This window comes from Plecotus auritus (genome assembly GCF_963455305.1).
Source record: "Plecotus auritus genome assembly, chromosome: 6".
NCBI lineage: Eukaryota > Metazoa > Chordata > Mammalia > Chiroptera > Vespertilionidae > Plecotus > Plecotus auritus.
This window is the reverse complement of record NC_137773.1, coordinates 84,091,945-84,115,885: the sequence shown is the minus strand read 5'-3', so window position 1 is coordinate 84,115,885 and position 23,941 is coordinate 84,091,945. Positions and strand designations below refer to the sequence as shown.

Below are 23,941 nucleotides of genomic sequence, written 5' to 3'. Positions count from 1 at the left end.
ATGGCAGTTCCCGAGACCCGACCCAACCATACTATTTATATCAACAACCTCAGTGAGAAGATCAAGAAGGATGAGCTGAAGAAGTCCCTGTATGCGATCTTCTCCCAGTTTGGCCAGATCCTGGATATCCTGGTGTCACGGAGCCTGAAGATGAGGGGCCAAGCCTTTGTCATCCTTAAGGAGGTCAGCAGTGCCACCAACGTCCTGCGTTCCATGCAGGGTTTCCCTTCTACGACAAGCCCATGCGTATCCAGTATGCCAAGACCGACTCGGATATCATTGCCAAGATGAAGGGCACTTTTGTGGAGCATGACCGTAAGCAGGAGAAGAGGAAGCCCAAGAGCCAGGAGACCCCAGCTGCAAAGAAGGCCGTGCAGGGCGGAGCAGCCACCCCTGCAGTGGGGGCCGTCCCGGGGCCTGTCCCGGGCATGCCGCCGATGACTCAGGCGCCCCGCATCATGCACCACATGCCAGGCCAGCCTCCCTACCTGCCACCCCCTGGCATGATCCTACCTCCAGGCCTCGCACTTGGCCAGATACCACCGGGGGCCATGCCCCCACAGCAGCTTATGCCAGGGCAGATGCCACCTGCTCAGCCTCTTTCAGAAAACCCACCAAATCACATCTTGTTCCTCACCAACCTGCCAGAGGAGACCAATGAGCTCATGCTGTCCATGCTTTTCAGTCAGTTCCCTGGCTTCAAGGAGGTCCAGCTGGTCCCAGGGCCGCAACACATCGCCTTCGCGGAGTTTGACGATGAGGTTCAGGCAGGGGCTGCTCGCGATGCCCTGCAGGGCTTTAAGATGGCCCAGAACTACACCATGAAGATCTCCTTTGCCAAGAAGTAGCACCTCTCCCCAGGCTTGCCCCTACCTCCTGTTTGGGGGCCTTCCCTCTTCCCCTTGCCTCGGCCCCCTGAAGGTAAGTCCCCTTCGGGGGCCTTCTTGGAGCCACGAGTGTGAGTGAGTGGTCACATGGCATTGTACCCAGAGTCTGTCCCCAGACATTGCACCTGGTGCTGTTAGGCTGGAATTAAAGTGATTTTTATGTTTGATTTGCTACAAAAAAAAGAAAAAAAGAAAAAAGATAGCCCAACCAGTGTGGCTCAGTGGTTGAACATCCACCCATGAACCAGGTCATGGTTCTATTCCCAGTCAGGGCCCTTGCCCAGATTGTGGGCTTGACCCCCGGTAGGGTGTGTGCAGGAGGCAGACGATCAAAGATTCACTCTCATCATTGATGTTTCTCTCTCTCTCTCTCTCTCTCTCTTCTCTCTCTCTCTCTCTCTCTCTCTCCTCTCCCTCTTCCTTTCTCTCTCTGAAACCAATAAAATAAATAAATAAAACCATAAAAAAAAAGGCAGATAATAACAAGTGGTGGCAAGGACATGCAGAAAACAGGTGTTCAAACAAAAATCATGCACATGAATGTTCACAGCAATGTCATTCGTAACAGCCAAAAAGCGGGAACAACCCAAGGGCCCATTTGTGGATGAATAGACACAATGTGTCCATCCACGTGAAACCCAGAACACACTGGAATAGTATAGACAGCCATGAGAAGTAGGGAAGCACTGACATACACTCCATCATGGGTGAACTTTGAAAACATGATGCTCGGTGAGAGAAGCCAGATGCAAAAGCCACAGAGTGTGTGATTCCATTTACATGAGATGTCCAGAACAGGCACATCCACAGAGACAGGAAGTGGGTTAGTGGTTGCCAGGAGTTTGGGGAGGGGATGGTAAGTGACTGCTAACAGGGACAGGGTTTCTTTTAGGGGTGATGGAATATGCTGTAATTAGTGGCACTGGCAACACAGCATCTTAAATATATTAAAAACCACTGAATTGTACACTTTAAAATAAATTTTTAAATTTGTGTAAATTTGATATGTGAACTATATCTCAAAAAATAAGTAAGCGATAAAAAAATTCCCACATAGCTTGGCACACATAAGTACTCAATAAATGCTCTGGTTTATCATTATAATGTGCTGAATGGACATAATAGAGCCGGGGTTTTTTGGTGGTATTTTTTAATACATTTTTATTGATTTCAGAGAAGAAGAGAGAGGGAGAGAGAGATAGAAACACCAATGATGAGAGTCATTGATTGGCTGCCTTCTGCATGTCCCACACTGGGGATCAAGCCCGCAACCCAGGCATATGCCCTTGACCAGAATCAAACCTGGGACCCTTCAGTCCACAGGCCAACACTCTATCCACTGAGCCAAACCAGTCAGGCCAAGCCAGTTTTTTATTCAACAAAAATTTATCAAGCATGGTGTGTCAGGCACGGTTATAGGCGCTGGGGACACAGCAATGAGAAATCAGACAAAAATTTCTGCCTTCATGGAGCTGGCATTCTAAGTGGGGGCAGACAGATAACAAACAAATATAAAGTTTAAATATATAGAATATGAGGAGTAATGCTAAAGAGAAGAAAATAAAACAGAGTAGGGAGCTTGGGAGGGGGTGGAATTTTAGATACAGGAATTAGAAAGGGACTCTGAGGAAGTGAGCAAGGCATTTGGTATATCTACAAGAAGAGCAATCCAGGCTGCGGACACAGCCCATGCAAATGTCCTGGGGCAGGACAGAGCCTGGTGTGTTGGAGGAATGCGTATAGCTGGAGCAGAGTGAGCGTGGGGGAGGAAGGGAGGAAGTGAGGGCAGGGAGGGGAGCAGTGCAGGTGGTGCAGGAACTTAGTGGGGGGCGGGGTGGTGGGAACCGGGAGGCCTGGGGCTTTTTCCCTACTAGGAAAAAAGGGAGATGAGAGCCATAGAGGGCTCGCAGGCGCCCTCTGATGGCTGCCGCTGGGAGGACAGGCTGTGGTGGTAGGGCGAGGGTGGGAAGTAAAGGACTAGGGCGGAGAGGATTGTGCTGGCCCAGACAGTAGAGGATGGGGGCTGGACCAGAGTGGAGGCTGCAGGATTGGTGAGAAGTGGGCTGGTCAGTAATAGCCCAGACTCTGCACCCACAATTTCTGGGTTCAAATCCCAGCTCCATAATGTCGAGCTGTAACCTTTAGGCAGTGATTCAACCTTTCTCCATTTCCTTTTTTGTAAAACAGAGATATTGTATAACAGGTACCTACCTCAGAGGGTTTAATTTATGCAAAATGCTTAAAACAAGACCTTGTACACAGGAAACACGTCCAGGAGTGTTGTTTCTTGTTATAATAATAATAATGATTATTGTCATTTATTATTCCACTAATCAATGGTGATTCTCACCTGAGTGTGATTATGCCCTACAAAAGACAGTAATGTTGGTCACATTTCTGGTTGTCACTACTGTGGGTGCTCCTGGAGTTGAGTGGGTGGAGTCCTGGGATGCTGCTCAACACCCCCACAGTGCCCAGGATGTCCCCCTATGTCCCCCTACAGAGAGTGACCCAGCCCCGATGTCCAAGTGAAGAGGGGGAACCCTGGAGTAGAATATCTGGGGGCTGTGCGGTGTCAGCACAGTGCCTGACTCTCAGTGGGTGCTTTTCAGGGACGTGCAAGCTGAGCGGTATCCTTAGCTCAGCTTGTGCCTAAGTCGCTGGATCCTGGGACATACTGCCCCCGTGTGGACGGTCCTGGAACCGCGCCCGTGGGCAGGGGAGACCTGCATCGCCTGACCTAGGGGAGCGCTTTCTACCAAGATGGCACTATTCTAGTTTGGGGTTGTCGACAAGCCAGCCGCTGTGGCCATTGAGCCCTTGAGAGGTGTGTGCCAGGGCAACTAAGGAACTCATTTTTTTTTTCATTTGAATTAATTTACATTTAAATGCAAATAACCATGTGTGCTCCTCTCGGACCAGGCTGGACATTCCAGTTTGTAGAGAAAGCTGCCACGCATCCTTAGGAACGGGGGTCCTGGTGTGTGTGTCTCTGGGTTGGTGGGCATGCTTGGTTTTATGAGCACCGGGATCAAGCCTACAACCTGAACATGTGCCCCAGGAAATCTAACCGGCAATCCCTGGGGGCACAGGGCAACGCCCAACCGAGTCACACGGGCCAGGGCCTTAGGACCATTTAAAAAAATTAATATATATCAAGTGCTTACTGGCTTCAGACCCTGTGCTGAGCTCTTTACTGCCATCCACTCAAGTCTTTGACTCAAGCACGTTACACATGTAGGTACCAACATTATGCCTGTTTTATAGAAGAAGAAACTGAGCAGAGAGGACTGCTGCCCAACTATTCTTACTCTGTGCTAAGCCCCAGCTAAGGGACTGTCATGCCTAATTTTTTTCCACCCTCACAACTTTCTGGAACTGTTAGGACTCCTGTTTTGCAGATGAGGAAACTGAGGCTCAGACATTGAATGTGTCTTGCTCACATCACTCAGAAAGTAGAATGCCAGAGTAAGAATTTGAACTCACATCTCTCTATTAACAGTGAACCTGGAGGGAGGTCAATGGCAGGAAAAGGGGGGATATCTGTAATACTTTCAACAATAAAGACAAATTAAAAAACAATGAACCTAAACTGCCTCCCTGGGGTGGTTGGCGGGGGGGGGGGGGGGGGGGGGGGAGGGGGGCGGGCGGGCGGAGAGCAGAGAAGGTTTGAGAAATACATGGGGAACTGAGAACTAGCCAGTCTCATGTCTGTGTGATCCTGGGGGAGTATCTTGCCCTCTCTGGGCCTCTAGGTCTCCTTGGCTACAGCAGCTTCCCCCTGGGGCTATTCTGGGAATTAAATTACATAACTCCTTGTCTGAGTCTGCTCAGGCTGCCATAACTAAATGCCACAGACTGGGTGGCTTAAACAACCAAAATTTATTTTCTCACAGTTCTGGAAACTGGAATTGTAAGACCAAGGTGCGTGCAGGGTTAGAACCTTGAATATGTGAGGGCCCTCTTTCTGGCCTGCAGAAAGATGGTTGCTTCTCGCTCTGTCCTCACATAGTGGAGAGAGAGCTCTGGCCTCCTTCTCTCTTTAAAAAAAATTTTTTTTAATTGATTTCAGAGAGGAAGGGAGAGGGAGAGAGAGATAGAAACATCAATGATGAGAGAGGATCATTGATCAGCTACCTCCTGCAAGCCCCACACTGAGCAATCCGAGCATATGCCCTGCCCAGGAATCTAACCATCTAACCGTGACCTCCTGGTTCATAGGTCGATGCTCAACCACTGAGCCACGCCCGGCCGGGCTGCTTCTCTTCTTATAAGGACACTAATCCCACCCGGCGGAGGCCCAGAGACTCACAGACACATGTATAGAGCCACACAGCCCACCAGTTGCAAAGCTGCTGCAGGCACTTGGCCCTTGGGTGTCTCAGGAGAGACGGGGAGTGAGCTGGGGGGGGGGGGGCTCTGGAGGGCAGGCCAGGTGGGCAGTCACACCTCCCTGCTCCTTACAATTCCCAAATGTCCCCTGGTGTCCCCAGAGACACGCCCACTGAAGGTGTTCCCCTAATCACCATACTTAATTACTGCGCAGCATCCGAGAAATGCTGAGAACACCTTTTAAAGGCCTTTAAACACTCCAACAGCAGTTCCTGGCCCTGCCAATGCCAGGTTCCCCAGGGCACAGCTGAAAGCTCCCAAGAGAAGAAGAAACACAAAAATAAAACACATTCATTGTCAAGCAGGGCCCTGAGTGGGGGTGACAAGGCTCAGAGACTTGGGTGCCCAGCCCCTTCCAGGCTGGGGAGCCTCCAGCCAGGCCGTAGTCTCTCTGAGCCTCTACTGAGCCCGTTTGTAAAATGGGTCACTAGGAAATGAACGGACATGTGAAGAAGATTTAGAACAGCTCCCAGCACATCATTATTGCCGTGCGCTCGTTTTTCTTGCCTGGGTTTTATGAGTTGTAGACAAAACATGCGAGGACTGTGGGAACCAGGAGCTGCTCTCCCCACTGCAGGGCTGGACTCGAGAGCGACCAGGGAGGGGTTTACCTGAGGTCGAAGGTTGAAGGAGGCTAATAACTAGTGCTGGCGAGGACTTGGAAAAATTGGGACCCTCGGGCATTGTTGGAGGGAGTGAAACACCACGCAGCCGCTGTGGAAAAGAACCTGGCAGTTCCTCAGAAGGTGAAACAAAGTTCCCGTCTGACCTAGCAATTCCACTCCTAGGTGTCCACCCAAGAGAGAAAAAATCCTATGTTCACATGAAAACTTGTACATAAATAAGGTGGAAACAACCCAAATATCCATCAGCTTATGAATGGATAAATAAAATGCGATGTGGAGGATATATATATATTATGCAGCCATTAAAAGGAGTGAAGCACTGACACTCACTACAATGGGGATGAACCTTGAATATGTGACGCTCAGTGAGAGAAACCAGACAAAAAAAGCAATAAAGTGTGTGATTCCATGTCCAGAACAGGGGAATCTAGACAGAAAGTGGATTCATGGTTGCCAGAGGTTTGGGGAGAGGGACGGGGACTGTTATGACTGTTAACGGGGATAGGGCTTCTTTTTGGAGTGTTGAGTGAATGAAGTAAGCCAGTCACAAAAGGACAAATACTGTGTGAATTCCATTCAAAGGAGGCCCCTGGAGGAGTCAAATCCACAGAGACAGAAAGTAGATGGTGGGAGCCAGACGCTAGAGGAAGAGGTTGGGGGTCAGTGTTTAATGGGGACAGAGTCTGGGAAGATGCTAAAGTTCTGGAGACAGATAGTGGGGATGATTGTACAGCAATATGAATGTACTTCATGTCACTGAACTGTGCACTTAGAAGTGGTTAAGATGGTAAATTGCGTTTATCTATTCATCCATCGATGGACTCTTGTTTCCACGTTTGGCTGTTGTGAATAATGCTGCTACCAACACCGGTATACAAATATCTGTTTGAATTCCTGCTTTTAATTCTTTGTGGCATACACCTAAGCGTGGAATTGCTGGGTCACGTGGTAATTCTATGCTCAACTTTTTGGAGAACCGCCATTCCATTTCCCAGAGCAGCTGCCCTATTCTTCATTCCCACCAGTTGTGCACAAGAGCTCCAATTTCTCCACAAAATCTGTCCTAGCTGCTTTGACTCGGTGGTTAGAGCATTGGCCCGCAGACCGAAGTGTCTCGGGTTCAGTTCCAGTCAAGAGCAGGTACCTCTATTGCAAGCTCGATCCCTGGCCCCGACGGGGGCGGGGGCTGTGGAAGGCAACCAGTCAATGTGTCTCTGTCACATCAATGTTTCTCTCTGTCTCTCCCTCTTCCTTCCACTCTCCCTAAAAATCAATGGAAAAAATATCCTCAGGTGAGGATTAACAAACAAACAAAAAGTTATTTTTCATTTTTTATTATAACCACACTCATGCATGTGAAGTGGCATCTCACTGTGACTCATGCATCTCCCTAATAATTAGTGATGTTGAGCATCTTGGCCAAATGCATGTCTTTTTTGGAGAACATCTGTTCCAGTCCTTTGCCCAGTCTTTTATATATAATATATATATATATATATTATTATTGATTTTAGAGAGAGGAAGGGAGAGGGAGAGAGAGATAGAAACATCAATGATGAGAGAGAATCATTGATCGGGTGCCTCCTGCACACCCCACAATGGGGAGCAAGCCTGCAACCTGGGCATGTGCCCTGACCGGGAATGGAACCATGACCTCCTGGTTCAAAGGTTGACACTCAATCACTGAGCTGTGCTGGCCAGGCCTTTGCCCAGTCTTGAGTTGGGTGGTTTGTTTGCTGCTGTTGTGGTGTAGGAGTCCTTTCTATTTCTTTATGTTCAGAATGGGAGACAATGGATTCTGCTCAGATACAGGATTTACAACTATTTTCTCCCATTCTGAGATGTCATTTCATTCTCATAATGGTGTCCTTCGATGCACACATGTTCTTAATTTCGATGAAGTCCAGTGTATCTATGTTGCCCCTCCTTGACATTTTTGTGGGCGTTTCACAGGGTTCTTGCACTCGGCTTATCCAAAACGGAACTAGCAAGCTACCCAGACACCGTCTCCTGGGCCAGCTCACTCCCATGATGGCTCTGCCCTCCAGCTCGCTGTCCATGCTGAACACCGCCCTGCTGGATCTCGCTTGTATCTTGTATGGGGTCCTTTCCCTCCCTGCCCATCCCTACCCTTGTCCAGCCTGCACCCCATCTCCACCTGCCCCACTTCCTCTCTGCTCTCTGAGGTTTTTCCTACCAGGGCTATGGTAGCCACTGGGCGCAACGCCCAGGCCCCATGGTACTTTTAGGAGCCTGTAACATGTTTTTAATTTCCTTTAAAATTGGAAGTCCTGGCCAGGTGGCTCAGTTGGTTGGAGCATCGTCCCATACACCAAAAGGTTGCGGGTTCGGTCAGGGTGCATACAGAAGGCAACCAATCAAGGTTTTTCTCTGACATCAGTGTTTCTCTCTTTCTTTCTCCCTCTCCCTTCCTCTCTCTAAAATCAATAAAAGCGTATCCTTGGGTGAGGATTTTAAAAAATCGGAAGAAAACAATGAATATAATAATCACAAATAGATTGTCATACATCCAGCCCAGCTGATATCTGTCTGTATACCAACACCATGGCAAAATGTCTTAATAATTTTTGCAGAGGAAGGGACCCATGAAAGGCATAAGGCCACCCTGCCCCCTGCTCGCTTTTGATACTCACAAACCTTCTGGATGAATGCAGAATCCAAGGCCCTGGGGGTCTGCCCCCTCTCACTCCCCATCTTCTCTCCCTCTGGCCCACTCCCCTCCAGCCTCCTCGTGCTCCCCTGTCCCAGCAGCTTTGCCCCCTCCTCAGGGCCTCGGGACCTGCAGTTTTCTCCAACTGAATTAGCTGTCGCCTAGGTAACCCCACCTCATTTATTTTAGGGGACGTCCTCCAGTAGGGACCCCCGAGCCTCCAACCCTCTAGGCAGGTCAGGTTCCTTGTTACATACTCTCCTGCAAGGGAACGCCTCACTCTCTTCTCCCAATTTGTCACTTGGCTCTTATTAAGGCATCAAGGTCCCTCCTTCTTCTCAACGGGGCCGGGTCACTATGCTGGGGACCGTCCTGGGCACTGAGGGGTGCCAAGCAGCATCCCTGGCCCCCACCCACTGGAGCACTTCCTCACTGTGACAACAGATGTCCCCAGATATTGCAAAATGCCTCCTGGGGACAGAATCCCCCCTGGTTGGGAGCCACATTAGAGGGCAGTCAGATAAATGCCTGCCTCCTCAGCTACGTGTGCACCAAGCGGACGGGGAGCCTGTCCTCCTCATTCCTTCCTGAGGCTTCAAGGCACTAGTCAGTCATGCCCCTGAGCCGAGGGATAGGAGGTTTTGCTGGGAGTGGGAATGGGGGAAGGCAAGGAGAGAGGCCAGTGGGTCAAGGGGATGCCCAAACTGAGGTTCGGGAGAGGGGCAGGCTGGGCTGGGCCCACTGCAACAAGGAGCTTTTTTTTGGGGGGGAGAGGGGGTGGTAGAAAGAATAGAACACAGCAGGGGAGGGAAAGGCAGAGTGGAATGCTACAACCAAGAAGGGGACAGTTTGATTATGTAATAAATTGGGGGAGAATCAGGGCTTTCGAAGATCTTCCTGTCTGGGTGGCTGCCATTCCACATCCCTCAGACCCCACTCATCCCCAGCCCCTTGGGTCCACATGCTGGTCTTTCCTCCCCCTGGGGTTCTCAGGGCCACATCTGGGGCCAAATTGGAGCAGGGATCTGTCTCGTGTCACCAACCATCTGAGACTAGCCTGGCTGCCTGCTTACAAATGAGTGCTGGGCCCCACGGCCTCCCGGGCAGAGCCAGGCGCTGGCTGGCAAGTGATGGATGGGGCTGCTTGGCCATTAATCACAGGCAGGGGAAACAGGTGGCCACCATTCGGGCACGGGGACTCCCTGATCGGTCTGGCGGAGCTGGGGCCTCAGCTGTCCAGCTCTGGGTTCAGTCCCTGGCCTGCCATAACCTGGCTAGGTGACCTGGAACCATGTGATTTTACTGCTCTTGGTACCCCCCAACCCCCAAACCCTAAGGGAGCTATTATTCATTCATTCCTTCAGTAAAAATTCATTGCACTTACTGTGTGCCAAGCACCACTCTAAGTGGAGACTGACAGCAGTGACCAGGGAGGACCAAATCTCTCCCCTTGCAGAGCTGATAGGCTTTCAAATCTTGACTCAGATCCCGTTCCTCCTCTGCCCACAGCTCTCCGGGCCTCAACCTCCCTTGTGGTAAAAGCCCGGGTCCTGTCCTTGGCCCACAAGGCCCTGTACAACTTGCCCCGATCCCCTCCCTACCCTCACTTTCTCCCTCTCTCCCCCTTGCTCACTCTGCTCCAGCCACGCAGGCCTCTTCTCTGTTCCTCCAACCACCAGGCCTTATCCTGCTTCAGGGCCTTTGCATGGCCGTGCCCTTTGCCTTGAAGGATCTCCCTCTAGACATCACCTCGCTTCCTCCAGGTCTCAGTTCTGATATCACTTCCTCACACAGGCTGTAGTGGCCCTCCCGAAAACTTCCTGGCCTCCATTCACTCACCCTTCTATATTTTTCTTAATAATAATATCTGATTTAAATTTCCTTGTATGTGCTTATTATCCCCATCGAAGTGGCAGCTCTGCAAGGCAGGGATTTGGTCTTTCCCATTCCCTGCACAGTGCTTGTCACACAGTAGGTGCTCAATGAATGTTGGTGGATATGAACATGATCTTTGTCAGGAGTAGGCTGCCCCATCAAAGCAGAATGCAGCTGAGTCAGCTCAGGCTGCCGTAACCAAACACCACAGACCTGGCGGCTTCTAAACAATAAACATGTATTTCCCACAGATCTGGAGGCTGGGAAGTCCAAGATCAAGGTGCCAGCGGATTCTGTTTCTGGTGAGAACTCTCTGGCTTACAGATGGCTGCCTTACTGCAGTCCTCCCTCGGCCTTTCTACGGTGAGTGTGACAGAGAGATCTCTCTTCCTCTTTCTATAAAGACACAGGTGCTATCAGACGAGGGCTCCACCCTTACGACCTCACTTAAGCTTATTTCCTAAAAGCCTCATCTCCAGATACAACCACATTGGGGGTTAGGGCTTCCGCACAGAGATTTGGGAGGACAGAATTCAGTCCCAGGCACAGCTCTACCGAGATCTGCCCAGCCTCAGGCCCTCTCTGGAAGGGCAGTAACTTGGAGTCAAGGGTCTAAGTCCCTAGGTTGACACCCTGGCTCTGCCACCTCCCAGCTGTGTGATTGTGGCCAAGTTCCTTAACCTCTCAGTGCCTTCATTCCCCTTCATTCAAATGTAACCATGGCAGTACCTAGGACTAAAATGCTTAAGGCAGAGCCGGCATGTAGTAAAGACATATACATGTGGGTGAGTTTATTATTATTCATAGTTTGGGCCACACTTCGGGGCTTTGCTATGTGCTGACAGGCCCTTTTATCTGAAAATTACTTTTTCATAATTACTCTCCTTTAAAGGCAAAGCCCGGAGTCCCTCCCTGTGGCCCTGCCCTGACCCCACTGTGCTGGGAGTGTCTGTGATCAGCTCTGGAGTCTGTTAACGTGGAAGTGTTTGGACACCGAGTGAGTGCCTTAATACTGGGAGGTGCCTGCGCAGGTGAGGGTCAGATGCAGGGGGCCTCCCAGGTGTGTGGGAGGTGTGTATTGGGCGTAGGGCCAGATTCAAGGGTAGGCAACTCATGCACTCAAACAGGACCCTGTCCTCTCCAAGGGAGGACCCTGCCCTTGGTTCACCGCTCTGTTATCACCATCTAAAAATTCCTCATCATTTTTGAACAAGCGGCCATACATCTTCATTTTGCTCTGGGCCCCCAAAATACTGTAGCCCATCCCAATCCGGGAATTCTCATATGACTTGTGGGGTCTGTGTATTCCAGAACCCAACTGGAATATTGAAGAACTTTGCAAAAGCTGTTCCTTTTCTTTTACAGCACCAGGACTGGGGAGGCCCTGAATTTTTATAACTTGTCTCTGGCCCCATCGGATCCCACCATTATATAATAGGTTGGCATTTTGCTCATCATGCATTTTTTTGTTGTTAGAAGGGAAGGAGGAGGCAGGGAGGGAGAGAGGGAGAGGGAGAGGGAGAGGGAGAGGGAGAGGGAGAGGGAGAGGGAGAGGGAGAGAGAGAGAGAGAGAGAGAGAGAGAGAGAGAGAGAGGTGTGAGAGACACATCCATTGGTTGCCTCCCAGACATGCCCTGACCAGGGCCAGGGATCAAACCCCTGACCCTTCAGTGTGTGGGCTCATGCTCTAACCCAGTGGTTGGCAAACTCATTAGTCAACAGAGCCAAATATCAACAGTACAACGATTGAAATTTCTTTTGAGAGCCAAATTTTTTAAACTTAAACTTCTTCTAACGCCACTTCTTCAAAATAGACTCGCCCAGGCCGTGGTATTTTGTGGAAGAGCCACACTCAAGGGGCCAAAGAGCCACATGTGGCTCGCGAGCCGCAGTTTGCTGACCATGGCTCTAACCACTGAACACACCGGCCAGGCTGCTCATCATGTATTTTTATTTATTTATTTTAATTAAATTTATTGGGATAACATTGGTTAATAACATTATATAAACTTCAGGTATACAACATTATAATCCTACATTTGTATATTCCATTGTGTGCTCACCTCCCAAAGTCTAGTTTCCTTCCATCACCATGGATTTTTTTTTAGATTTTTTTATTGATTCCAGAGAGGAAGGGAGAGGGAGAGAGAGATAGAAACATCAATGATGAGAGAGAATCATTGATTGGCTGCCTCCAGCACACCCCACATGGGGGATCGAGTTCACAACCCAGGCATGTGCCCTGACCAGGAATCAAACCACCTCCTGGTTCACAGGTTGACTCTCAACCACTGAGCCATGCCAGCTGGGCACCATGAAATTCTTTTACATTAATTTTTGTTTTTAAAAATATTACATTAAAGTATTATTTATCTTGAAGGGTTTGGAGGGGGGCTTTAAAGTTTGCTTATTCAATTCGCCCTCATTCTAGGCCCTCATCTGCCCGGGAAAAGTGACAGGGTTTAATTTCCCATTTTACAGATGGGAAAACCCAAGGCTCAAAAAAGTTATTCTTCTGTAGAGGGCAAGCTGCATAGTTGATGATGATATGAGAATTAAGAGACTGTATTTAACACTCTCCAGGGCGGTAACATGCATTATTTCAACAGCTTCTTTGAGGCCTGAACATGGCAGGGAGAGACATTCTATCAAATCTGAGTCAGGGGCCATCCCTCCTCTATCTACAGCCCTTCAGGGCTCCCACCTTCTTCAGAGTAAAATCTTGAGTCCTTCCTGCAGCCCACAAGGCCCTGCACCATCTATACATCATCAGCTACAGAATTTGCGGGCCCCAGTGCAAAATGAAACTTCGTGACCTCTTGTTCAAAAATAATTAGGAATGACCACAACAGCAGATCATGAATCCAAGCACAGGCCCTTCTGGGAGAAGGGCCTTGTTCCAATGCTGGAGCTGCTAACCCTGCCTCCTGGCCCTCACTTCCTCCCCGGCTCCTGGGAGCCAACACCAGGGCTGCTTCCAGGCCTTTGCACTTGCTGCTACTGCCTCCTTGAATAAGCCACCATACCCTATCCTCCTATTGGCTCCCTCTGTCACCTTCGGGTCCTTTTTCAGGCAAGGAGTCCCTCTCTGACTTAGCCCTGTTTAAAATTGCACCTTCCTAGCCGTCTTCACTGATTTATTTTCTTCAAAGCTGTTACCAACATCTGACCTGCCAGGGTTTGGGCTCTACTATTTGTCTCTTGTCTGTCTCAAGTCATCTCCACCAGAGTGGGGACTTTGTATGCCCCACCCCCACTTCCTGGAGCAGGGCCTGGCACACAGTAGGTGCTCAATAAATGTGTGTTGCAGGTATGACCCCTGCCTTTCTATAGAAGAGAAAAAGGAGTTTCAGAGAGAACAGTCAGGGAGCCAAGGTTACAGAGCATGTCCCTGGCACGCGTCCAGGTCTCCCCATGACAGCGCTGGCGGTTTAGATAGGGGCTGCCAGGGCCCCTTTTTTGACAGGGAAACCGAGGCCCAGGCAGCTGCCAGGGCCGAGGCCGGGCCCAAGGTCACTGAGCCGGCGGCCCTCAAGAGGCGGGCTGGGTGGGGATCCGCAGGCCTCCCCGGGCGCGCGCCCCCCCCCTCGGCGGCGCGCACGGGGCTCGGGCGGCAGCAGCAGGTGGAGTCGGAGCCTCCGCGCAGCCGAGGCCGCGGCCACTGCCGACGTCGCCGCCATTAGACAATAGGAGCGGCGGCCCGGCGTGCGAGGAGGCGGGCGGCGGGAGGGGCGCCGGGCGCGCAGGAAGCGGGGCCCGGGGCGCGCCGGGGCCGGGCGCACGGGGAGGGGGCGCAGGAAGCGGTCGAGGCCAGGAGCGGGAGGCGGCGGCGGCGGCCCCGGGAGCTGCGGATCAGCGCCGGGACAAAGGCGCGGCCGCCCGGCGCCCCGAGGCGCCGGAGCCGGGGCGCACAGCCGGGGCGCAGCCCGCGCCCCCCGCAGCGACTGACATGATGTTTCCACAAAGCAGGCATTCGGTAAGCGGGGCCCGCGGCCCGGCGCCCCCCCCCCCCCCACAACCTCCTAGGTTCGGGCCCTGCGCAGCCCCCAGCTCCCGGCCGGGCCATCCCCCCACCCCCACCCCCACCTCGCTCCCGGCCCTGGGGCCCCCTAGATCCTCGCCTGGCTCCTCTACTCCAGGTCCGGGCGCTGCACCCCCCAGTTCCCCGCCGGGCCATCCCCCCTCCAGATCCGAGCCCTGCGCCCTCCCCCCACCCCAGCTCCCTGCTCGGCGCCTCCCCCCAACTCCAGGGCCCGGTCCCCTCCAGCTCCGGGCCCAGCGCTACTCTGTCCCCACTCCCTCAGCTCTCCAGACTTTCCCCCCACTGTAGCTCCTTGCCCCCTTCCCAGCTTCCGGGCCTGGTGTCCACCCAGCCCCAGGCGGGGTTCACTCCGGCTCCCCGCCCGGACAGCACCCTAGTCCCTGAGCCCTGCAGCCCGCCCCCCACCGAGCAAGTCGGGCCTGGGTGGCCTTGGCCTCGGGCGCCCCGGGAGCCCCACCAGGCACCTCTAACGCCTGGCCTGCTTTCGGGGCCTAGGAGCCAGAGGAGATCCGAGGAGCACCCCTCGCGGAAGAGTGCGGCCTGGAGGGAGGGTGCTGGGAATCTGGGGTGGGGGGGGCCCAGTTAAATTACGGGCGCTGAGAGACACCCCTCCCCCAATGGGACTTTGCGGGGAGGCCTCGTTCCCCCCACACACACATACTTGGGGAAGGGATTCCCTAGGACTTGTTCTCCCCCCTCCCGGAGGCAGTTGGGGTTCTTGGATGTTGCGACCCCCTCCCAGCGCTTCGAAGCGGCGGTAGAGGGCGCACCCTGTCCCCCACCAAGGGCGTGCTTTGAAACACACCTCCACAGCCTGGGGGTGGGAGGGATGGAGCCGCTCTGGGTGCACCCACCCCGTTGGCTTCCCTGGGAGAGGCGGGGGCAGGAAGCGAGGGCGGGGCCCGCGCCAGGGGCTGTAAACACCAGCGAGGGAAGTGGGGCAGAGTGTGTGTGTTTGGGGGGGGGGGCGGGGTGCGCTCTGCAGCTGCGCCGGCTGCTGCCTCTGGGCTCCCCAAAGGGAAGTGGGCGGCCGCCGCGCCCGCCTGGCCCTGACTCGGGCCCGTCCCCTCCCCACAGGGCTCGTCGCACCTACCCCAGCAACTCAAATTCACGACCTCGGACTCCTGCGACCGCATCAAAGACGAGTTTCAGCTGCTGCAAGCTCAGTACCACAGGTGAGCTGGGGGCGTAGGTCCCTGCCCAGAGAGAGGTGGAGCCCCCAGCGCAGACGGCAAGAAGGAGTCCTGGAGCGGAGGTGGTGGGCCTTGCTATACACAAAACTTGAAAAAATGTAGGTGGGTGTCCTATAGTAAGGCGGTCGCTGTCCCCGGCACTTAGCAATAGTAAACTCATTTAGTCTTCAGAGTAGCCCATTTCACAGGTAAGAAAACTGGAGGCACAAAATTAAATCATTTGCCAGACTCAGCTGTATGGCTTCAGAACCCTGCTCCCCAGCCCCCCACTCCAATCCCCACTGGATTAAAAACCTGGCAACAACTGGAGTTGGGGTTGGACCTCCTACCTCCCAAAAGAAAAAATAATGGAAAAAGTTCCCCCAAAGAAAAAATTCTTCTGCCTGTTATCTCTCTGCCCAGTTCTGGGGAAAGGATTCCTGGCATCCAACAGATTTTCATTCTCCTTCCAGAATTTAATCTTCTAACATTTGCCATGTACTGGGATCTAAGGGAAAGGAATTATTATTATCTGTAACTTACACTTAGAGAAACCAAGCCCAGAGAATTTAGGGGTATCTAGAGGAAGCACAGCAAGGAAGTGACAGAACTGAGATGTGCACCCCATTTTGGGCTGAAGAAAGCAAATCCTCAACAGCTCTGTTATAGAAGAGAGCTTTGCCTGGCAATCAGAAGGGGATCCCCAGGCATCGTTTTCAGCAAGGCCTTGGGCCCTCTCTAAACCTTAGTTGACCCACCCCAAAAGATCTTTCAAGAAGAAAGGGGGAATAGTGATATATAGTCTTTATTTCTTTTTGTTTTAACAAACATCCATCCTCTTAGGGTCCTTCCCATGCTCCCAAAGTGTTAAATACTGAAAATACATCATTTTACTTTATTTTCCTTGCTGTTCTATTATTGTGCCCCTTTCAAAGATGAGGAAACTGAGGCATTGATGGTGGAAGGGCAGGCGCAGGAACTTTGTTCTGGTCCCATGATGTGGAGAGTTTAGGGGCTGTGCCTGGCAGGCCTGGCCTTTCTGAGCCCCTGCAGGAGGTCCTCCCCACCTGTCTGGCCCATGCCCACCTCACAGTGAGCACCAGGACTGCCAATCCCTGAGACCAAGGTCACAGTGCTGCTATAGTGCTGTGTCCTTGGGTAAGCCAGATCCCTCCCTAAGCTTTGGGGACTCCATCCACTGGGCCTGAGCTTCCCACTATACAATGAGGGGTCCTACCATGTTGGCACACAGGATCTGCAAGGCCCTCAAGAAGAGCCAGAAATCCAGAATTTGGGATGAAATTGCCTGTTGTTTTTTAGAATTATTGATTTGTTTTGTGTGTGTGGGGGGGGGGAGGGGTTTTGTTTTGATTTGTTTTTGGGTTTGTTTTTTGTTTTTTTTTTTGAGAGAGAGAAACATCTATTTGTTGTTCTACTTATCTATTCATTCATTGGTTGATTCTTGTCTGTACCCTGACCGGGGATCAAAACCCCAAACCTTGGTGTATGAGGACAATGCTTTAACAACTGAGTTACCGGCCCCACCTATTTTTGTTTGTTTGTTTGAATCCTCACCCAAGGAGTGAGGATATGTTTTCCGTTGATTTTTAGAGAGAGTGGAAGGGAATGGGGGGAGAGAGAGAGAAACATTGATGTGAGAGAGACACATAATGAATGGTGCCCTTGACCCGGAATCAAACTCACAACCCTTCAGTCCTCGGGCCCATGCTCTAACTACTGAACTAAATTGGCCAGGGCTGTTTTTTTTTGTTTTTGTTTTTGTTTTTTAATGGTAGCAACAAATGAAAAAAAAAATCTGAAAACAAAATCAAGGCTGTGGGGAGGGGGTGTCACAACAACCCTAGCCATGGCACATCTCTGGACTGGATGTACAGTTATGGTCGGTCTGGCAGAGTGACACACAGGTTCCTGGGGTGACTGTGAGCTCAACAAGCATTTATTGGGTGCTAAAGTATGCCAGGCATTATTCTAAGAACATTTCTGACTTAATCGGTTTCGTTTTTATCATCCCACCAGGGAGGTTGGTACTTGTAACAGGCACAGAGACTGAGGCCCAGAGAGGCAGGAAGGTTTGCCCAGAGTCACACAGCATCCAAGTCCCAGGGCTGAACTTTGAACCCAGTCTGTCTGGATTGAGTCTGTACTGTCGGATTCCTGCCCTTCCCCCAGGAGGCCTTCATGGTGGGGGTGGCGGGGAAAGCTTTAAGAAATGCCTGAAGCTCCTCCTTGCTTGGGGGAGCTTGAGAGAAACCAGGGGGTCCCCTTCTCTTACTACCCAACAGTAGAACTTTTACTCCTGGTGAAATCAAGGCCATAAGAGGGGCTGGGCCCCATTGGAGATTACTTGGTGAGTCCAACCCAGAGCCCTATCAGTCAGCTCCTGGACCGCTCCTGGGCCCCTTACAATTTCTATTTGTCCTTCCCCTCGTTGGAGTTTTCCCCAGTGTTTAGTGTGTGGCTCTGAAGCCAGCTTCCTGGCTCTGTGACCTTGAGCCAGTTACTCAACCTCTCTGGGCGTCCATTGCATCATCTGTAAAATGAGTGATGCTCACAGTACTGACTTCATTGGGTTTTGGGATGGGTAAAAGGTTGTTTGAATCCTTGGCTGACCCCACAGGGTGTTTGCTCTGACTTGTTATTTTTTATTATTATCATTATCGTTTTCTCCACCACCAGATCTGCAAGGCTGGTTTCTTAATCCCCACTTTACAGTTAGGGAACTTGAGGTTCCCCTCACCCTATCCTCACAGAGGTGGTCGTGTTGTGTTTGTCTCCTGTCAAAATTTGGGGGTAAGCCCAGCCCCCACCCCCTGTCCCATGTTCTTTTTCAGCCTGAAGCTCGAATGTGACAAGCTGGCCAGCGAGAAGTCGGAGATGCAGCGTCATTATGTGATGGTGAGCCGGCTGAGGTCCAATGGGTGGGGATGTGGGGAGCCCAGACCGGCCTGCACCACCAGCAGCTGCTGCTGAAACCTGGCCACCTCCTCTGGGAAGTGTGAGGATTCAGGGTCCACCTTGCTGGCCTGGCTGCTGGCCCAGGCGGTGGTGGAGTTGCCAAACCGCCGGGTTGCAGCCTGGGCCTGCCAGGTCCCCTGGCTGTCCTTGGCAGCCAGCAGAGGAGGCAGCGGCTGTGGAAGCCAGGAACTGACGTGGGGGAGCAGCCGGATCCCCGCCCCCACTATCCATGCATCCCAGTGCTTAACCCCTCCTCTCCCAAGCTTTGGGAAGAGGACTCCTGGGCTTTCCTCTCCTGCCCCCCCAGGAGGCTGACACCCTTTGAGGTTGGTGGGAGGGAGGGGGTAACAAGGCATTCTTCCCACTGACATTTGAGACCCTGCCCATCCATGCTGCCAGAATCACTTGCTGTTTCATGCTCACCAGGTGGTGAGTTCCACATCAAAAAACCCTTGCCTTGGCCCAGTCTCTAGCTCAGCTCTCCCAGGCTGTGGGGGAGGCAGAGACCGGACACTACAGCTCCCAGCTCCAGAGGAGGGGGCTGGGCAGAGAGGGACCCCGCAGGGACTGGGGGACTCCAGAGGGAAGCCACTGCCTTCCAGAGGAAGGCTGCTTGGAGAATTGGGGGCATTGCCCCTGGGGCCTTGAAGAATGAGTAGGAGCTTGGGGGATGGAGGATGGGGGACAAAGGACTAAGCAAAGGCCTAGGAACCACGGGGCTTGTGAGGGGGGGCGTGATGGGAAGCCATGAGAGGGTTTAGAACAGGGAAGGGGGCAGGGTTAGATCTAGGGCTTGGGGAAGGGGGCTCCTGGCTCCAGAGCCAAACCCAGCAGGCTTTGTTTATCTTCCATTATTTATACCCAGGAAGGCAAACTTCCCTGCAGTCTGGGGCCACCCGCAGACAAGACACATAAAGATAAAAGATTAGGAGCCCTGGAATGTGTGTGTGTTGGGGGGAGGTGGGGCTGGATAATTCTTTAGAAACCAGGGAGCCAGGCTGCGGCTAAGGCCTTAGAGCCCCCTCAGCTCTGGAAGCAGCCCCACCAGGCACCTGGGCCCATTCCTGGTGTGGGTGTTGCCCCCCTCCTACCTGCCTGTCTCCATCGCTCCCTACTCCATGTCTCTCTCTTGCTTTTTTCCCTGCTCTGCTTCCCCCTTTGTCTCTGTCACCCATATCTCTTTGTCGCTTGAGGCTCCCCCACCCCGTCTTTCACCAGCCCCCATTTCTTTCTCTTTGTCTTTCCTCTTGCAGTACTACGAGATGTCCTATGGCTTGAACATTGAGATGCACAAGCAGGTACGCCCTCTCACTCTCTCCATGGCACCCCCAGGCAGGTAGGAGCCCGCCCCTTGGCTGAATGCCAAGCTTGCCCTGGTGATCCGATCTTGTTCCCTCCCAAGCACCCCCCTTCTTCCTCAGGTCTCCCTGGGAGGTTGTTCTGCCTGAGGAGGAGGGGCAGAGGCCTTCCCTAGATCTGCCACCCCTTTGTGACAGTGGCAGGAGGGTGACATGTACTCACACTCACATACTTGGTAAGACCCTAAGATTGCTTCTCGCCCTCCGGCCTTGCTTTAGCTGTCTTTGCCCTGAGGAGGCCACTATCAAGGATGTCACAGAATAATAATGCCACTGCTCCGCCCTGTCTTCCTCCCACAGAGTGCTCACTACCTACCAGGCGCTGGGGGTCATCTTCCCAGGGCCACCCACATCCTGAGTGGCCCAGTCTGGATTCTGGACTGTGCCTGCACTGTTAGCTGTAGGGCTGAGCACCTGCCTTTGCCACTGATTAGATGCCGGCAGGGGCCCCATGTGTTGATCCCACCCTGGGCTAAGCTGATCCCTCTTAGACAGAACCTCAGGTTCTGGGGCTGGTCTGCACCTGTGCTTGGGAGAGAACTGGGGACTAAAGAGTCTGTGTGTTTGTTCTAGGCTGAAATTGTCAAGAGGCTGAATGGGATCTGTGCCCAGGTCCTCCCCTACCTTTCCCAAGAGGTAAGCTCTGTCCCAGGGGCTTCAGAGAAGAGATGATAGATGAACTTGCTCCAGGTCCTCCCCACTGCAGTCACCTGGGCAGCAGTGATCTGGGTGCCCCAGGGCACATGCCTCTCCTCTCTGGACCTCCCAGCTACTAGTCAGCCTGTGCAGAAAATCCCCAGGCTGGAGAAACCCCAGGGGTGCAGGGCAGTGGAAGGAGGGGCCTCACCCTACTCTGGAATTCCTAGCCTGAGTGAGTCATTTCACTGTAAAAATGTTAGCTATGCCAAAGGCTGCACCAAGAATTTTTTCCCCCTTGTTTTGCTTCTACCTTTCACCCTCCTGAGATTGACCTGCCAACCCTGTGGGCTGCTTCACGCCAGGGACAAGGGGTGTGTGCGGGAGGGCACTCTGCACACACATGATGACATGCAAAGAGACAGATAAACAGCCCTAGCCGGCTTGGCTCAGTGGATAGAGCGTCGGCCTGCGGACTGAAGGGTCGCAGGTTCGATTCCAGTCAAGGGCATATGCCTGGGTTGCGGGCTCAGTTCCCAGTGGGGGGCGTGCAGGAGGCAGCCAATCAATGATTCTCTCTCATCATTGATGTTCCTCTCCCTTCCTCTCTGAAATCAATAAAAATATATATATTTTAAAAAAGAGACAGATAAACAGATGCAACACACAGATACACTCGGTGCACATACCCATAGGCACACACAGATACATGCTTGTGCAACAGGTGCAGAGACACGCACACGTGCACAGATACAAATGTGGATGTGGACACAGATACACAAGCAGACACAGCTGCATACAGAGGTAGATGCACACACAGATGTATACAAATGAGAGGCACACACGGACACATGCACACATCCAGGGGAACCAGGCGCCTCGCTCTTCCTCTTCTATTTTTGGGGGTTCTCAGATTCTTGGTGTAAGACCCGCTCTACGGAGACCCCACACCTGTGCCTCACCCGACTGAATAAGGCCCAGCTGCTGCTCTCTGCCAGGTTTACTGTCGATAATTCATCATTCCCTCTTTAATCCCTACCCATATCTCAGGGACCTTTGGGTGATGTGTGTGCCTTAGGACCATTCCAGAGGACACCATGAAAATCCCAGAGAAGTGGGTTCTGGGAGCCCTGCAGACCTAGACTTGTGCTTACTTTTTGTGACGGGCTTCCCAGCAGCCAAGGCATAAAGGAAGAGGACAGATTCTAGCATCTGAGAGCAGGAGAGACTGACTTTCAAGGAGGGGTGGGAATAGGTGGGAGATATTCCCTAAACCTAGACTCATACCGCAGGCCTGCCAGAATTCATGGCCAGGGACAAGAGGCGTGTGCGGGGAGGACAGGAGCTTCGATTAGCAGATCTCCCAGCACAGTCTCTGAGCTCTTGAAGGAACAAGACTTCCCTGTACAGTTGGCCAGGCTGTGCATGCACTGTTCTTTGCACATGGCATCAGGATCCAAGGTTTCCCTCCTCACCCAAAGGCCTTTTCCTAAGTGTCTGGTCCCAACCCCTTTGGGTTTTCTATGCATCTCCATTTGTCCCCATTTTCCAAATGAAGAGCCCGAGGCTTGGTGAAAGGAAGCGGCTGGAGAGGGGGCTTTCTGGTGAGATGGAAAGCCACGGGGGTTGGGGTAGCACTACCAGGCCAGATGGGAGTAGGGCTTCTCCTGGGCTGACACAAACCCCCTGTGTCCTCTCTCTTTCAAGCACCAGCAGCAAGTCTTGGGAGCCATCGAGAGAGCTAAGCAGGTCACAGCTCCAGAACTGAACTCCATCATCCGAGTAAGTCTGGGGTCTAGGGTGGGCGGGAGGATGACAGGTGGCCAGTGAGCCCAAAGTGGCTAATATCCCCCCTCCCTCTGTCCTGCAGCAGCAGCTCCAAGCCCACCAGCTGTCTCAGCTGCAGGCTCTGGCCCTGCCCCTGACCCCACTGCCTGTGGGGCTGCAGCCGCCTTCACTGCCGGCGGTCAGCGCGGGCACTGGCCTCCTCTCGCTCTCTGCGCTGGGCTCCCAGGCCCATCTCTCCAAGGAAGACAAGAATGGGCACGACGGTGACACTCACCAGGAAGATGATGGGGAGAAGTCGGATTAGCTGGTGGCCGGGATGGGGAGGGTGGGGGGACAAAGAGGAGACACAAGATACACAGAGAGAGGAATGTTCATTGCAAGACAGTATAGCTCGGGATTGGCTAAACTCCGGTAGTATTTATAGTAGCTGCTGGGGCCTTTAGCCCTGCTTGTGTGCCACCCCCCTAGCTTTGCTCTGGCTCCCAGCCTCCCTCCTCCACCCCCTGCAGCCTGATTGGGTCAATGCCTGCTTGTACCACAGATAAGGCAAGCTGAGGCCTGGAGATGCAAATGGGAGGCCAGGTCCGGATGCAAAACCTCAAGAAGTCTAACACCCCCTGCACTTCCCCATTTTGCACATGTGTAACTGACAGTATGCCTGCTGGGCCCCCTTAGGGCACATCCCAGCCTCCCACCCTGGCACTGCATGCAAACACAATGCTAGCTGCCCCTTCCTGCCCTGGGCACCCCTGTCTCTCCCTCCACCTCCCACCCACTCACCTCTGCTAGTTTCAGATGCTCATGCCCACCTGGTCCTCTCTCCTCCTCTCCTTGCCCACCAAGGGACAAAAGTTAAGCCAGGATGAGCAGGGTGGGGGTGGGCAACCCAAGATTCCCCTTCTCCCTTTCCCAAATAAAGATGAGGGTACTCAAGTTGTCTTGGTTTTTATTTTTTTCTTTTTCCAGTATACTAGCTTGTCTTTTAAGAAAGGGGATATTAAAAAAAAAAAAAAGACAAAATGTTTAAAAAAAAAAGCAACACCCACACCTGTGTCTGTATATAGCCTTTTAGACTGTCAGCTTTTGTTGTGTTCAGTCGTTTGAACTCCGCAGAGAAGTGAAAATGCTGTATCGAGGGTGGGCTTAGCTGTGCCTTTCAAATAAAGATGTGAGAAGGTTGGTTGCTGTGTTCCTGCCTTTGTGTTGCGGGCTGCCTGTGGTTCCCCCCGGCTTCCTGGGGAGAAGAGGATTTCTTTTATGTCTGGGCTCCCTCCCCTGTTACAGGACCAGATATTGAGAGTCCCAGATGAGTCAGTCTTATAAGTGTACTCCCTAAGTTGATGCATAGACCAGAGAGGGTCAGCTGGAGGCTACAGGTCACACAGCCAGCCCAGGTGCTGGAGGTTTAGCAGAGCTGGTTTCTGATTAGCAGGCCGGAAGGCCCCTAAGTGACATTCTTTTCCCTTAGAGACAAGATACTGAGACTGCAGAACCTAACCCTACTGTGCACACACACAT

General features: G+C 52.5%; 1 protein-coding gene and 1 pseudogene across 3 annotated transcripts; both read left to right on the top strand.

The window, feature by feature from the left end:
• On the top strand, nucleotides 1-848 carry LOC308250529 (U1 small nuclear ribonucleoprotein A-like; annotated as a pseudogene). Its single transcript has one exon. The product of its transcript is annotated as a U1 small nuclear ribonucleoprotein A-like (transcript).
• A 13,207-nt stretch (nucleotides 849-14,055) lies between these two features.
• TLE5 (TLE family member 5, transcriptional modulator) lies at nucleotides 14,056-23,603 on the top strand. Of its 2 annotated transcripts, none has more exons than XM_080676520.1 (7): nucleotides 14,056-14,427; nucleotides 15,571-15,668; nucleotides 18,518-18,581; nucleotides 19,895-19,939; nucleotides 20,573-20,635; nucleotides 22,343-22,417; nucleotides 22,506-23,603. In XM_080676520.1, the coding sequence occupies exons 1-7, from the start codon at nucleotides 14,401-14,403 to the stop codon at nucleotides 22,725-22,727; spliced, it is 594 nt and encodes a 197-aa protein (XP_080532646.1). In that variant the 5' UTR covers nucleotides 14,056-14,400; the 3' UTR covers nucleotides 22,728-23,603. The 2 variants fall into 2 exon arrangements, with proteins under 2 accessions (XP_080532646.1, XP_080532645.1); XM_080676519.1 differs by having other exon boundaries at nucleotides 14,263-14,427; nucleotides 22,509-23,603.
• Nucleotides 23,604-23,941: the final 338 nt, after the last annotated feature.

Excerpts from the sequence above, each read along its gene's own strand:
- TLE5 (XM_080676520.1), top strand. The coding sequence starts at position 14,401 with ATGATGTTTCCACAAAGCAGGCATTCG. Across the intron at positions 15,669-18,517 it reads CTGCAAGCTCAGTACCACAG|CCTGAAGCTCGAATGTGACA; the intron begins GTGAGCTGGGGG and ends GTTCTTTTTCAG. Across the intron at positions 18,582-19,894 it reads TGCAGCGTCATTATGTGATG|TACTACGAGATGTCCTATGG; the intron begins GTGAGCCGGCTG and ends TTCCTCTTGCAG.